The sequence below is a fragment of the Oncorhynchus mykiss genome, chromosome 7 (assembly GCF_013265735.2).
Source record: "Oncorhynchus mykiss isolate Arlee chromosome 7, USDA_OmykA_1.1, whole genome shotgun sequence".
Taxonomy (NCBI): domain Eukaryota; kingdom Metazoa; phylum Chordata; class Actinopteri; order Salmoniformes; family Salmonidae; genus Oncorhynchus; species Oncorhynchus mykiss.
The window spans coordinates 87064847-87080890 of record NC_048571.1 but is presented as its reverse complement, the minus strand read 5'-3'; the positions used below and the strand labels follow the sequence as shown (position 1 = coordinate 87080890).

Here is a 16044-nt window from a genome sequence, read left to right as displayed (position 1 = left end):
GACAGCTATAGATCCAGCCTGGATAAAGACAGACAGGTTTAATAACCCTGACAGCTATAGATCCAGCCTGGATAGAGACAGACAGGTTTAATAACCCTGACAGCTATAGATCCAGTCTGGATAGAGACAGACAGGTTTAATAACCCTGACAGCTATAGATCCAGCCTGGATAGAGACAGGTTTCATAACCCTGACAGCTATAGATCCAGCCTGGATAGAGACAGACAGGTTTAATAACCCTGACAGCTATAGATCCAGCCTGGATAGAGACAGACAGGTTTAATAACCCTGACAGCTATAGATCCAGCCTGGATAGAGACAGACAGGTTTAATAACCCTGACAGCTATAGATCCAGTCTGGATAGAGACAGACAGGTTTAATAACCCTGACAGCTATAGATCCAGCCTGGATAGAGACAGGTTTAATAACCCTGACAGCTATAGATCCAGTCTGGATAGAGACAGGTTTAATAACCCTGACAGCTATAGATCCAGCCTGGATAGAGACAGACAGGTTTAATAACCCTGACAGCTATAGATCCAGCCTGGATAGAGACAGACAGGTTTAATAACCCTGACAGCTATAGATCCAGTCTGGATAGAGACAGACAGGTTTAATAACCCTGACAGCTATAGATCCAGCCTGGATAGAGACAGACAGGTTTAATAACCCTGACAGCTATAGATCCAGCCTGGATAGAGACAGACAGGTTTAATAACCCTGACAGCTATAGATCCAGCCTGGATAGAGACAGACAGGTTTAATAACCCTGACAGCTATAGATCCAGCCTGGATAGAGACAGACAGGTTTAATAACCCTGACAGCTATAGATCCAGCCTGGATAGAGACAGACAGGTTTAATAACCCTGACAGCTATAGATCCAGCCTGGATAGAGACAGACAGGTTTAATAACCCTGACAGCTATAGATCCAGCCTGGATAGAGACAGACAGGTTTAATAACCCTGACAGCTATAGATCCAGCCTGGATAGAGACAGACAGGTTTAATAACCCTGACAGCTATAGATCCAGTCTGGATAGAGACAGACAGGTTTAATAACCCTGACAGCTATAGATCCAGCCTGGATAGAGACAGACAGGTTTAATAACCCTGACAGCTATAGATCCAGCCTGGATAGAGACAGACAGGTTTAATAACCCTGACAGCTATAGATCCAGCCTGGATAGAGACAGACAGGTTTAATAACCCTGACAGCTATAGATCCAGCCTGGATAGAGACAGACAGGTTTAATAACCCTGACAGCTATAGATCCAGCCTGGATAGAGACAGACAGGTTTAATAACCCTGACAGCTATAGATCCAGCCTGGATAGAGACAGACAGGTTTAATAACCCTGACAGCTATAGATCCAGCCTGGATAGAGACAGACAGGTTTAATAACCCTGACAGCTATAGATCCAGCCTGGATAGAGACAGACAGGTTTAATAACCCTGACAGCTATAGATCCAGCCTGGATAGAGACAGACAGGTTTAATAACCCTGACAGCTATAGATCCAGTCTGGATAGAGACAGACAGGTTTAATAACCCTGACAGCTATAGATCCAGCCTGGATAGAGACAGACAGGTTTAATAACCCTGACAGCTATAGATCCAGTCTGGATAGAGACAGACAGGTTTAATAACCCTGACAGCTATAGATCCAGTCTGGATAGAGACAGACAGGTTTAATAACCCTGACAGCTATAGATCCAGCCTGGATAGAGACAGACAGGTTTAATAACCCTGACAGCTATAGATCCAGCCTGGATAGAGACAGACAGGTTTAATAACCCTGACAGCTATAGATCCAGTCTGGATAGAGACAGACAGGTTTAATAACCCTGACAGCTATAGATCCAGCCTGGATAGAGACAGACAGGTTTAATAACCCTGACAGCTATAGATCCAGTCTGGATAGAGACAGACAGGTTTAATAACCCTGACAGCTATAGATCCAGCCTGGATAGAGACAGACAGGTTTAATAACCCTGACAGCTATAGATCCAGTCTGGATAGAGACAGACAGGTTTAATAACCCTGACAGCTATAGATCCAGCCTGGATAGAGACAGACAGGTTTAATAACCCTGACAGCTATAGATCCAGCCTGGATAGAGACAGACAGGTTTAATAACCCTGACAGCTATAGATCCAGTCTGGATAGAGACAGACAGGTTTAATAACCCTGACAGCTATAGATCCAGCCTGGATAGAGACAGACAGGTTTAATAACCCTGACAGCTATAGATCCAGTCTGGATAGAGACAGACAGGTTTAATAACCCTGACAGCTATAGATCCAGTCTGGATAGAGACAGACAGGTTTAATAACCCTGACAGCTATAGATCCAGCCTGGATAGAGACAGGTTTAATAACCCTGACAGCTATAGATCCAGCCTGGATAGAGACAGACAGGTTTAATAACCCTGACAGCTATAGATCCAGTCTGGATAGAGACAGACAGGTTTAATAACCCTGACAGCTATAGATCCAGCCTGGATAGAGACAGACAGGTTTAATAACCCTGACAGCTATAGATCCAGCCTGGATAGAGACAGACAGGTTTAATAACCCTGACAGCTATAGATCCAGTCTGGATAGAGACAGACAGGTTTAATAACCCTGACAGCTATAGATCCAGTCTGGATAGAGACAGACAGGTTTAATAACCCTGACAGCTATAGATCCAGCCTGGATAGAGACAGACAGGTTTAATAACCCTGACAGCTATAGATCCAGTCTGGATAGAGACAGACAGGTTTAATAACCCTGACAGCTATAGATCCAGTCTGGATAGAGACAGACAGGTTTAATAACCCTGACAGCTATAGATCCAGTCTGGATAGAGACAGACAGGTTTAATAACCCTGACAGCTATAGATCCAGCCTGGATAGAGACAGACAGGTTTAATAACCCTGACAGCTATAGATCCAGCCTGGATAGAGACAGACAGGTTTAATAACCCTGACAGCTATAGATCCAGTCTGGATAGAGACAGACAGGTTTAATAACCCTGACAGCTATAGATCCAGTCTGGATAGAGACAGACAGGTTTAATAACCCTGACAGCTATAGATCCAGTCTGGATAGAGACAGACAGGTTTAATAACCCTGACAGCTATAGATCCAGTCTGGATAGAGACAGACAGGTTTAATAACCCTGACAGCTATAGATCCAGTCTGGATAGAGACAGACAGGTTTAATAACCCTGACAGCTATAGATCCAGTCTGGATAGAGACAGACAGGTTTAATAACCCTGACAGCTATAGATCCAGCCTGGATAGAGACAGACAGGTTTAATAACCCTGACAGCTATAGATCCAGCCTGGATAGAGACAGACAGGTTTAATAACCCTGACAGCTATAGATCCAGTCTGGATAGAGACAGACAGGTTTAATAACCCTGACAGCTATAGATCCAGCCTGGATAGAGACAGACAGGTTTAATAACCCTGACAGCTATAGATCCAGCCTGGATAGAGACAGGTTTAATAACCCTGACAGCTATAGATCCAGTCTGGATAGAGACAGACAGGTTTAATAACCCTGACAGCTATAGATCCAGTCTGGATAGAGACAGACAGGTTTAATAACCCTGACAGCTATAGATCCAGTCTGGATAGAGACAGACAGGTTTAATAACCCTGACAGCTATAGATCCAGTCTGGATAGAGACAGACAGGTTTCATAACCCTGACAGCTATAGATCCAGCCTGGATAGAGACAGACAGGTTTAATAACCCTGACAGCTATAGATCCAGTCTGGATAGAGACAGGTTTAATAACCCTGACAGCTATAGATCCAGTCTGGATAGAGACAGACAGGTTTAATAACCCTGACAGCTATAGATCCAGTCTGGATAGAGACAGACAGGTTTAATAACCCTGACAGCTATAGATCCAGCCTGGATAGAGACAGGTTTAATAACCCTGACAGCTATAGATCCAGTCTGGATAGAGACAGACAGGTTTAATAACCCTGACAGCTATAGATCCAGCCTGGATAGAGACAGGTTTAATAACCCTGACAGCTATAGATCCAGTCTGGATAGAGACAGGTTTAATAACCCTGACAGCTATAGATCCAGTCTGGATAGAGACAGACAGGTTTAATAACCCTGACAGCTATAGATCCAGCCTGGATAGAGACAGACAGGTTTAATAACCCTGACAGCTATAGATCCAGCCTGGATAGAGACAGACAGGTTTAATAACCCTGACAGCTATAGATCCAGCCTGGATAGAGACAGACAGGTTTAATAACCCTGACAGCTATAGATCCAGCCTGGATAGAGACAGACAGGTTTAATAACCCTGACAGCTATAGATCCAGTCTGGATAGAGACAGACAGGTTTAATAACCCTGACAGCTATAGATCCAGCCTGGATAGAGACAGACAGGTTTAATAACCCTGACAGCTATAGATCCAGTCTGGATAGAGACAGACAGGTTTAATAACCCTGACAGCTATAGATCCAGCCTGGATAGAGACAGACAGGTTTAATAACCCTGACAGCTATAGATCCAGTCTGGATAGAGACAGACAGGTTTAATAACCCTGACAGCTATAGATCCAGTCTGGATAGAGACAGACAGGTTTAATAACCCTGACAGCTATAGATCCAGCCTGGATAGAGACAGGTTTAATAACCCTGACAGCTATAGATCCAGTCTGGATAGAGACAGGTTTAATAACCCTGACAGCTATAGATCCAGTCTGGATAGAGACAGACAGGTTTAATAACCCTGACAGCTATAGATCCAGCCTGGATAGAGACAGGTTTAATAACCCTGACAGCTATAGATCCAGTCTGGATAGAGACAGACAGGTTTAATAACCCTGACAGCTATAGATCCAGCCTGGATAGAGACAGACAGGTTTAATAACCCTGACAGCTATAGATCCAGTCTGGATAGAGACAGACAGGTTTAATAACCCTGACAGCTATAGATCCAGCCTGGATAGAGACAGACAGGTTTAATAACCCTGACAGCTATAGATCCAGCCTGGATAGAGACAGACAGGTTTAATAACCCTGACAGCTATAGATCCAGTCTGGATAGAGACAGACAGGTTTAATAACCCTGACAGCTATAGATCCAGTCTGGATAGAGACAGACAGGTTTAATAACCCTGACAGCTATAGATCCAGCCTGGATAGAGACAGACAGGTTTAATAACCCTGACAGCTATAGATCCAGTCTGGATAGAGACAGACAGGTTTAATAACCCTGACAGCTATAGATCCAGCCTGGATAGAGACAGACAGGTTTAATAACCCTGACAGCTATAGATCCAGTCTGGATAGAGACAGACAGGTTTAATAACCCTGACAGCTATAGATCCAGCCTGGATAGAGACAGACAGGTTTAATAACCCTGACAGCTATAGATCCAGTCTGGATAGAGACAGACAGGTTTAATAACCCTGACAGCTATAGATCCAGTCTGGATAGAGACAGACAGGTTTAATAACCCTGACAGCTATAGATCCAGCCTGGATAGAGACAGACAGGTTTAATAACCCTGACAGCTATAGATCCAGTCTGGATAGAGACAGACAGGTTTAATAACCCTGACAGCTATAGATCCAGCCTGGATAGAGACAGACAGGTTTAATAACCCTGACAGCTATAGATCCAGTCTGGATAGAGACAGACAGGTTTAATAACCCTGACAGCTATAGATCCAGTCTGGATAGAGACAGACAGGTTTAATAACCCTGACAGCTATAGATCCAGCCTGGATAGAGACAGACAGGTTTAATAACCCTGACAGCTATAGATCCAGCCTGGATAGAGACAGACAGGTTTCATAACCCTGACAGCTATAGATCCAGCCTGGATAGAGACAGACAGGTTTAATAACCCTGACAGCTATAGATCCAGCCTGGATAGAGACAGACAGGTTTAATAACCCTGACAGCTATAGATCCAGTCTGGATAGAGACAGACAGGTTTAATAACCCTGACAGCTATAGATCCAGTCTGGATAGAGACAGACAGGTTTAATAACCCTGACAGCTATAGATCCAGTCTGGATAGAGACAGACAGGTTTAATAACCCTGACAGCTATAGATCCAGCCTGGATAGAGACAGGTTTAATAACCCTGACAGCTATAGATCCAGTCTGGATAGAGACAGACAGGTTTAATAACCCTGACAGCTATAGATCCAGCCTGGATAGAGACAGGTTTAATAACCCTGACAGCTATAGATCCAGTCTGGATAGAGACAGACAGGTTTAATAACCCTGACAGCTATAGATCCAGTCTGGATAGAGACAGACAGGTTTAATAACCCTGACAGCTATAGATCCAGTCTGGATAGAGACAGACAGGTTTAATAACCCTGACAGCTATAGATCCAGCCTGGATAGAGACAGACAGGTTTAATAACCCTGACAGCTATAGATCCAGCCTGGATAGAGACAGGTTTAATAACCCTGACAGCTATAGATCCAGCCTGGATAGAGACAGACAGGTTTAATAACCCTGACAGCTATAGATCCAGTCTGGATAGAGACAGACAGGTTTAATAACCCTGACAGCTATAGATCCAGCCTGGATAGAGACAGGTAGGTTTCATAACCCTGACAGCTATAGATCCAGTCTGGATAGAGACAGACAGGTTTAATAACCCTGACAGCTATAGATCCAGTCTGGATAGAGACAGACAGGTTTAATAACCCTGACAGCTATAGATCCAGCCTGGATAGAGACAGACAGGTTTAATAACCCTGACAGCTATAGATCCAGCCTGGATAGAGACAGACAGGTTTAATAACCCTGACAGCTATAGATCCAGTCTGGATAGAGACAGACAGGTTTAATAACCCTGACAGCTATAGATCCAGTCTGGATAGAGACAGACAGGTCAGGGTGAAATAATACATTGCGCAATGCAACGAGAGGACTACTGTTGCAGAATGAGTACGACAGGTGTACCGCAGAGATACATACCTTGAAGATTTTAAAGTTGTTTTGAGGTTCCTCTATCAAGTGCTTGATGGCTAGGGACATTCTCTGTTTGTTCCTAAAGCAGAGAGATTCAGGCTGAGTACACATGGCACTTTATCCACATGCTGTGGAATCATATACAGACTAGAGGAGCACCGAGTTCTGAACATGGTCAGATCAAATGGTTGTAGATACACCATGTGTACCACAAGATGGTGACAATCACAGCAGCAAGATGTGCGACCTGTTGCCACAAGAAAAGGTCAACCATCGAAGAACAAAACACCATTCTATATACAACCCATGTTTATTTATTTTCCCTTTTGTACTTCAACTATTTGCACATCGTTACAACACTGTGTTGTTCACATATGATGTGAAAGGTTATTTTTTATTTTGAAACTTTTGTGTTCTTTTTTGTTTATCATCTATTTCACTTGTTTCGGAAAGGTAAATATGTTTCCCATGCCAATAAAGCCCCTTGAATTGAATTGATAACTGGGCAGGTGACGTGTACTGTCACTTACCCTGAGAACAGGTCTAAGGGACAGTACCGGCTCAGCCGTTTCCACTTTCCATGGGCCAACTGTTGAGTTAGAGAGAAGAGCACAAAACTCAGTACGTTTGTCTCCACCCGGCGCAGTTCTCCAGTCTCACCACCAGGGGGCAGACACCGATCACAACACTCAACTTTCACAATAACAAATGCCTGGCTCCAAGTAGATGTCCTAACCCCCAGTCTATTCTCTGGTAGATGTCCTAACCCCCAGTCTATTCTCTGGTAGATGTCCTAACCCCCAGTCTATTCTCTGGTAGATGTCCTAACCCCCAGTCTATTCTCTGGTAGATGTCCTAACCCCCAGTCTATTCTCTGGTAGATGTCCTAACCCCCAGTCTATTCTCTGGTAGATGTCCTAACCCCCAGTCTATTCTCTGGTAGATGTCCTAACCCCCAGTCTATTCTCTGGTAGATGTCCTAACCCCCAGTCTATTCTCTGGTAGATGTCCTAACCCCCAGTCTATTCTCTGGTAGATGTCCTAACCCCCAGTCTATTCTCTGGTAGATGTCCTAACCCCCAGTCTATTCTCTGGTAGATGTCCTAACCCCCAGTCTATTCTCTGGTAGATGTCCTAACCCCCAGTCTATTCTCTGGTAGATGTCCTAACCCCCAGTCTATTCTCTGGTAGATGTCCTAACCCCCAGTCTATTCTCTGGTAGATGTCCTAACCCCCAGTCTATTCTCTGGTAGATGTCCTAACCCCCAGTCTATTCTCTGGTAGATGTCCTAACCCCCAGTCTATTCTCTGGTAGATGTCCTAACCCCCAGTCTATTCTCTGGTAGATGTCCTAACCCCCAGTCTATTCTCTGGTAGATGTCCTAACCCCCAGTCTATTCTCTGGTAGATGTCCTAACCCCCAGTCTATTCTCTGGTAGATGTCCTAACCCCCAGTCTATTCTCTGGTAGATGTCCTAACCCCCAGTCTATTCTCTGGTAGATGTCCTAACCCCCAGTCTATTCTCTGGTAGATGTCCTAACCCCCAGTCTATTCTCTGGTAGATGTCCTAACCCCCAGTCTATTCTCTGGTAGATGTCCTAACCCCCAGTCTATTCTCTGGTAGATGTCCTAACCCCCAGTCTATTCTCTGGTAGATGTCCTAACCCCCAGTCTATTCTCTGGTAGATGTCCTAACCCCCAGTCTATTCTCTGGTAGATGTCCTAACCCCCAGTCTATTCTCTGGTAGATGTCCTAACCCCCAGTCTATTCTCTGGTAGATGTCCTAACCCCCAGTCTATTCTCTGGTAGATGTCCTAACCCCCAGTCTATTCTCTGGTAGATGTCCTAACCCCCAGTCTATTCTCTGGTAGATGTCCTAACCCCCAGTCTATTCTCTGGTAGATGTCCTAACCCCCAGTCTATTCTCTGGTAGATGTCCTAACCCCCAGTCTATTCTCTGGTAGATGTCCTAACCCCCAGTCTATTCTCTGGTAGATGTCCTAACCCCCAGTCTATTCTCTGGTAGATGTCCTAACCCCCAGTCTATTCTCTGGTAGATGTCCTAACCCCCAGTCTATTCTCTGGTAGATGTCCTAACCCCCAGTCTATTCTCTGGTAGATGTCCTAACCCCCAGTCTATTCTCTGGTAGATGTCCTAACCCCCAGTCTATTCTCTGGTAGATGTCCTAACCCCCAGTCTATTCTCTGGTAGATGTCCTAACCCCCAGTCTATTCTCTGGTAGATGTCCTAACCCCCAGTCTATTCTCTGGTAGATGTCCTAACCCCCAGTCTATTCTCTGGTAGATGTCCTAACCCCCAGTCTATTCTCTGGTAGATGTCCTAACCCCCAGTCTATTCTCTGGTAGATGTCCTAACCCCCAGTCTATTCTCTGGTAGATGTCCTAACCCCCAGTCTATTCTCTGGTAGATGTCCTAACCCCCAGTCTATTCTCTGGTAGATGTCCTAACCCCCAGTCTATTCTCTGGTAGATGTCCTAACCCCCAGTCTATTCTCTGGTAGATGTCCTAACCCCCAGTCTATTCTCTGGTAGATGTCCTAACCCCCAGTCTATTCTCTGGTAGATGTCCTAACCCCCAGTCTATTCTCTGGTAGATGTCCTAACCCCCAGTCTATTCTCTGGTAGATGTCCTAACCCCCAGTCTATTCTCTGGTAGATGTCCTAACCCCCAGTCTATTCTCTGGTAGATGTCCTAACCCCCAGTCTATTCTCTGGTAGATGTCCTAACCCCCAGTCTATTCTCTGGTAGATGTCCTAACCCCCAGTCTATTCTCTGGTAGATGTCCTAACCCCCAGTCTATTCTCTGGTAGATGTCCTAACCCCCAGTCTATTCTCTGGTAGATGTCCTAACCCCCAGTCTATTCTCTGGTAGATGTCCTAACCCCCAGTCTATTCTCTGGTAGATGTCCTAACCCCCAGTCTATTCTCTGGTAGATGTCCTAACCCCCAGTCTATTCTCTGGTAGATGTCCTAACCCCCAGTCTATTCTCTGGTAGATGTCCTAACCCCCAGTCTATTCTCTGGTAGATGTCCTAACCCCCAGTCTATTCTCTGGTAGATGTCCTAACCCCCAGTCTATTCTCTGGTAGATGTCCTAACCCCCAGTCTATTCTCTGGTAGATATCCTAACCCCAGTCTATTCTCTGGTAGATATCCTAAACCCCTGTCTATTCTCTGGTGCCTGGCCCCTAGTAGATATCCTAACCCCTGTCTATTCTCTGGTAGATGTCCTAACCCCTGTCTATTCTCTGGTAGATGTCCTAACCCCAGTCTATTCTCTGGTAGATGTCCTAACCCCAGTCTATTCTCTGGTAGATGTCCTAACCCCTGTCTATTCTCTGGTAGATATCCTAAACCCCTGTCTATTCTCTGGTGCCTGGCCCCTAGTAGATATCCTAACCCCTGTCTATTCTCTGGTGCCTGGCCCCTAGTAGATATCCTAACCCCTGTCTATTCTCTGGTAGATATCCTAACCCCAGTCTATTCTCTGGTAGATATCCTAAACCCCTGTCTATTCTCTGGTGCCTGGCCCCTAGTAGATATCCTAACCCCTGTCTATTCTCTGGTAGATGTCCTAACCCCTGTCTATTCTCTGGTAGATGTCCTAACCCCAGTCTATTCTCTGGTAGATGTCCTAACCCCTGTCTATTCTCTGGTAGATATCCTAAACCCCTGTCTATTCTCTGGTGCCTGGCCCCTAGTAGATATCCTAACCCCTGTCTATTCTCTGGTGCCTGGCCCCTAGTAGATATCCTAACCCCTGTCTATTCTCTGGTAGATGTCCTAACCCCTGTCTATTCTCTGGTATAGTCAAAAGGACCAGTCAAGTGAAGCAGGTGTGTGCTCTGTTGTATTTGACTAGGTAATGTACACGTCATTTCTCATTGAAGAACCCTCAAGGTCATCAAACTAAATGTAGTACGGCAGGTTGTTCCAACGTCGTTCCCTAAACAATGTGAACTCACCTTAAAATGTTGATGCATGCAGAAGCGGCACACCTGCTTTTTGATTTCTTTCGTAACGTGTCTAGAGGACGGCAGAAATCCACACTTGGGCTGTAAAACACGAGACCAGAAGTGAGTCACCGCGGCTGACTTAATTAAGTGGAATCAACAAAACGGTTATTTTTTTTTTTAGCTAAAAAAAAAAAAAAAAACACACTTGTCCCTGTATCGCTTGACATCAAAAACCCCCATGACTTCTGACTCAGTTTTCCTTTAATCCTGTATTCAATAACCCAGGTCCTTATAAAAAGGAGTGTCATCACGTCTTTTCACGGTCTGTGTATTTGTATATTTAAAAAAAAAAAAAAACTTGTCAAGTTTACATAATCTGTTTATTTAATCATTGTTTAACCAGGAATGTAAATTGGTTTTGAGAACGGGTTCTACAGTGTTTCTCAATGAGCAGTAACTTCCTACAACTATAGCTCCATCCTTAAAAATGTATAAAATGGGGAGATGACTGAGGCCGTCCCAAATGGTCGGTCTCTCTCCCTCTCAAAAGTTTGGGGTCACTTAGAAATGTCCTTGTGTTTGAAAGAAAAGCACATTTTTTTCTGTCCGTTAAAATAACATCAAATTGATCAGAAATACACTGTAGACATTGTTAATGTTGTAAATGACTATTGTAGCTGGAAACGGCTGATTTTAATGGAATATCTACATAGGAGTACAGAGGCCCATTATCAGCAACCATCACTCCTGTGTTCCAATGGCACGTTGTATTAACTAATCCAAGTTTATTTTAAAAGGCTAATTGATCGTTAGAAAAACCCTTTGCAATTATGTTAGCACAGCTGACAACTGTTGTCCTGATTAAAGAAGCAATAAAACTGGCCTTATTTAGACTAGTTGAGTATCTGGAGCATCAGCATTTGTGGGTTCGATTACAGGCTCAAAATGGCCAAAAACAAAGACATTTTCTGAAACTCGTCAGTCTATTCTTGCTCTGAGAAATTAAGCTTATTCCATGTGAGAAAATGCCAAGAAACTGAAGATTTGGTACAACGCTGTGTACTACTCCCTTCACAGAACAGCGTAAACTGGCTCTAACCAGAATAGAAAGAGGAGTAGGAGGCCCCGGTGCACAACTGAGCAAGAGGACAAGTACATTAGAGAGTCTAGTTTGAGAAACAGACGCCTCACAAGTCCCCAACTGGCAGCTTCATTAAATAGTACCCGCAAAACACCAGTCTCAACGTGAACAGTGAAGAGGCGACTCCGGGAAGCTGGCCTTTGATGTTATTTTAATGGACAAAAACAAGGACCTTTCTAAGTGACCCCAAACTTTTGAACGGTAGTGTGTGTGTGTGCTACTTTTTACCAGGGCCCATAGACTGTACCTTAATCTCTATACAGAGAGGAGGTCTGTGTTCTCTGCAGCAGCAGCAGCAGGAGGAGAGCTGGGTGAGGTTAGGCAGACACAAGGCACATCCACTAAACGTATCCATCACTTTGTCACAGCGAGACTCTGCCATGACATGGAACACACAGACAGATGGGTTGTTATAACACATTCACGACAACTTCAGTCACAGACATTTGGGGCCCTTTTTTCCCCCCCCCAGACACATTGAGGCTAGTTCTGAACTAAACAGCTCTTTCAACAGAGAATCTCCTTTGAGACTGATTTTTAATCCCCGACTGTGATCACCTGTGTCTGGGAACTGGCCGTTGACGTGTAGGCTTTAACTATAGTCATAAAGAAGTAATTTCCTCATAATGATGAAATAAATACAAAGCACTTTAGAGTTCCGTTCCACCAGACACGTAGACTGTAGATTCCACTACCTATAGATAGCATTCTGTCACCACTAACTTCACACGCACCACAGCTTAGTCTGCTGATGTATTCCACAACAACACAAGGAAATGTGATGTGTCATATTTCATGACAACCTGAAGATGCCAAACCCTGACAAACTAAAAAGACGACACATACCTGGCCTTTCCTGCTGGACCTTCAATGACAGCTGTCGGACAAAGTCCAGCGGGAGCTTCACAGCCTCCTAACACAAACAATAATGCATTGATTGATATGCATCAAAAGCATACACTATCATACAATAATGTATCGATTGGTGTATCTATAGCATACACTATCATACAACGCTGTATCAGGGAGCAGAACTGACCATAACCTTTCAACTGGATTTGATAACTTTATTAGTAACATGTGGCAAAATAACTGTCTTTTAACCAAACAGTTAACCTCATAACATATTGGGGGAAAGGTACCATGCTATTTACAACAACATAGTTAGCACAGAATATATATATGTCTTACTCCGTCGTGGACAAATTTCTCCCCCAGCAGTGGCTTCATGACATTTTGACTATAGTCAACTATGTTCTGTATGTGGCGAAAAGCTTGTTCTGTTGTCTGGAAGAGAAGAAACAGATCGTCAAGAGAAATTGGGTTTCTGGGACAATCCTGGAGTGTTCATTTTTTCAGAGCTCTGTGTAAATGCAATGACGGGATACTCGTGTTTGTGCCTTCACTCGCTTGGTTGATACAAGCAGTCAATGAAAGCCATTCATCCTAAACTGGACCTTTGAGAGCCTTACACAAGTAAATGGACAGATCTGGGATCAGCTAACCCCTCCCATAATCCTAACCTTTAGTGAGGAAAAATACAAAAAAAATGACCAAAGATCAGAATATGGTGGCAACGTAACGTTACTCCGCCTTGCCTTGCTCACCCAAATGTTGATTTCCAGAAACGAAATCCCCCCCCCCCCCCCACCCAAATTCCTTTTAAATGATCACATGGAAACAAACCAATACAGGGAGTTGGATTGAGTTGTTGATTAATCATAATAAAAAGACACTAAACGATTCACAGAATAAACCAATTCTTAAGACATTTCGATTTAGGAGCATATCTTTTGTTACCAAACCAAGATCTGACAGTTTATTGTTGTAATTGTTATGGGGGGGGGAGTCAACTAATGGGACACGGGAAAATATTTTCTAACCTTATGCGAGTTTTCGGCATCTTCTGTAGAATACTTCAGGAGCCGAAGGACTCTGGCGTGCTGGATAGGAAGAGTGTTGAAAAATATCAGCATGGGAAATCATTTTAAAGAAGGTACCTAAATATACATTTAAAAAGGTGGAGTGAGAGTCATTTTCTGTAACCCATGTGATAACTCCGCAAGGTTAAAGTTAGCTAGCTTGCTTGCTTGCTACCGTTAATACATTGCTAGTTTGATTTCCAAGGCACTAAATGTGGCTAACGTTAGCTACGACGCTAGCTTGATATTTGGTAGCTAGCAACTGATGTGGGGGAGAGGAAAAAAACACAATAAATCAGATGACTACTAGGCAAACAATCTAGTGACAAGTAAAATAAACAATATTTTACTTTCCACTTTTTGCTTTTACAGACCTGGACGACGCCAGACAACCTGACCAGCTAGCTAATATATTAGCTACCTAGCTAGTTAGTAGCATATGCTAGCTACCAAGATTTTAGCTTACTGACCTAACATTAGCTAGCTCACCTGGACATTAGAAACCACTAGGCTTTTGTTGCCTTCTCCGTGGTATTTCCAGTCGTTCTCGTCCATTTTGTCCAGTTCCATAACAGAACTGTACGTTGTAGGAAAATTAATCTATATCGCTTATGAACTCCAGCAACTTTGCCAGGCTAACGCACACAAGTTCTGAAGCTAAGACAATAATTTTTAAGCTACTGACTGACACCAAAGAACTATTGCTTTCTGGAGGATGTCCCGCCCACTCTCATCGTATTGGCCAGATGTTTTTAGATGCAATTTTCATTGGATACTTCAATCAGACGTAACGGAACTCGGATATTTTCGGCAGCCAATCCAAATAGGATGGAAAACTGTTGCCAATCGCACGTGTTATTCTAATGACAGTGCCCCAAGAGAATGTGTTCTGCGATCTAAGATACACTACATGACTAAAAGTATGTGGACAACTGCTAGTCGAACATCTCATTCCAAAAATAATGGGCGCTATTATGGAGTTGCCATAACAACCTCCACAAGTCTGGGAAGGCTTTCCACTAGATGTTGGAACATTGCTGTGACCACAAGAGCATTAGTGAAGTCGGGCACTGATGTTAGGCGATTAGGCCTGGTTCGCAGTCTGCGTTACAATTAATCCCAAAGGTGTTCAATGGAGTTGAGGTCAGGGCTTGGTGCAGGCTAGTCAAGTTCTTCCACACCGATCGCGACAAACCATTTCTGTACAGACCTCGCTTTGTGTAGGGGTAATTTTGCTGAATTAGGAAAGGCCCTACCCCAAACTGTTACCACACAGTTGGAAGCTGTGATGATCTTCCCACTCCATCTGCCGAATTCTTACTCTTTGCTCTTGTTTTCCTCAATAGGATGCCTGTGGGCAGAGCCGGAAGTGTCGTCAGCAAAATGGGACGCACCTAGGCTTGTTTGTTTTGGCACCTCTCAACACCCCTCATTATCAACATCTATGCACGCAACCACTCACTTGCACACACACCATTGGCAATTGTATATAGTGTACTTTATTTGTACATTTTTATTTCACCTTTATTTAACCAGGTAGGCCAGTTGAGAACACCTTTATTTAACCAGGTAGGCCAGTTGAGAACACCTTTATTTAACCAGGTAGGCTAGTTGAGAACAAGTTCTCATTTACAACTGCGACCTGGCCAAGATAAAGCATAGCAGTGTGAACAGACAACAACACAGAGTTACACATGGAGTAAACAATAAAAAAAAAGTCAATAACACAGTAGAAAAAAAGGAGAGTCTATATACATTGTGTGCAAAAGGCATGAGGAGGTAGGCGAATAATTACAATTTAGCAGATTAACACTAGAGTGATAAATGATCAGATGGTCATGTACAGGTAGAGATACTGGTGTGAAAAAGAGCAGAAAAGTAAATAAATAAAAACAGTATGGGGATGAGGTAGGTAAAAATGGGTGGGCTGTTTACCGATGGACTATGTACAGCTGCAGCGATCGGTTAGCTGCTCAGATAGCAGATGTTTGAAGTTGGTGAGGGAGATAAAAGTCTCCAACTTCAGCGATTTTTG

At 43.8% G+C, this 16044-nt stretch overlaps 1 protein-coding gene across 1 annotated transcript in view; it reads right to left on the bottom strand.

Annotated features, from left to right (window-relative positions):
- The window catches only part of ippk (inositol 1,3,4,5,6-pentakisphosphate 2-kinase), a 40627-nt gene extending 25898 nt beyond the window's left edge, over positions 1-14729 (bottom strand). Inside the window, exons 1-8 of the mRNA XM_036984287.1 lie at positions 14499-14729; positions 13971-14030; positions 13279-13374; positions 12934-13000; positions 12335-12462; positions 10956-11045; positions 7497-7555; positions 6973-7045 (exon numbers count right to left, since the gene is read on the bottom strand). Coding sequence (XP_036840182.1) covers positions 6973-7045; positions 7497-7555; positions 10956-11045; positions 12335-12462; positions 12934-13000; positions 13279-13374; positions 13971-14030; positions 14499-14579 — 654 coding nt within the window. The 5' untranslated portion in view covers positions 14580-14729. The remainder of the gene's footprint in view (positions 1-6972; positions 7046-7496; positions 7556-10955; positions 11046-12334; positions 12463-12933; positions 13001-13278; positions 13375-13970; positions 14031-14498) is intronic.
- Positions 14730-16044: the final 1315 nt, after the last annotated feature.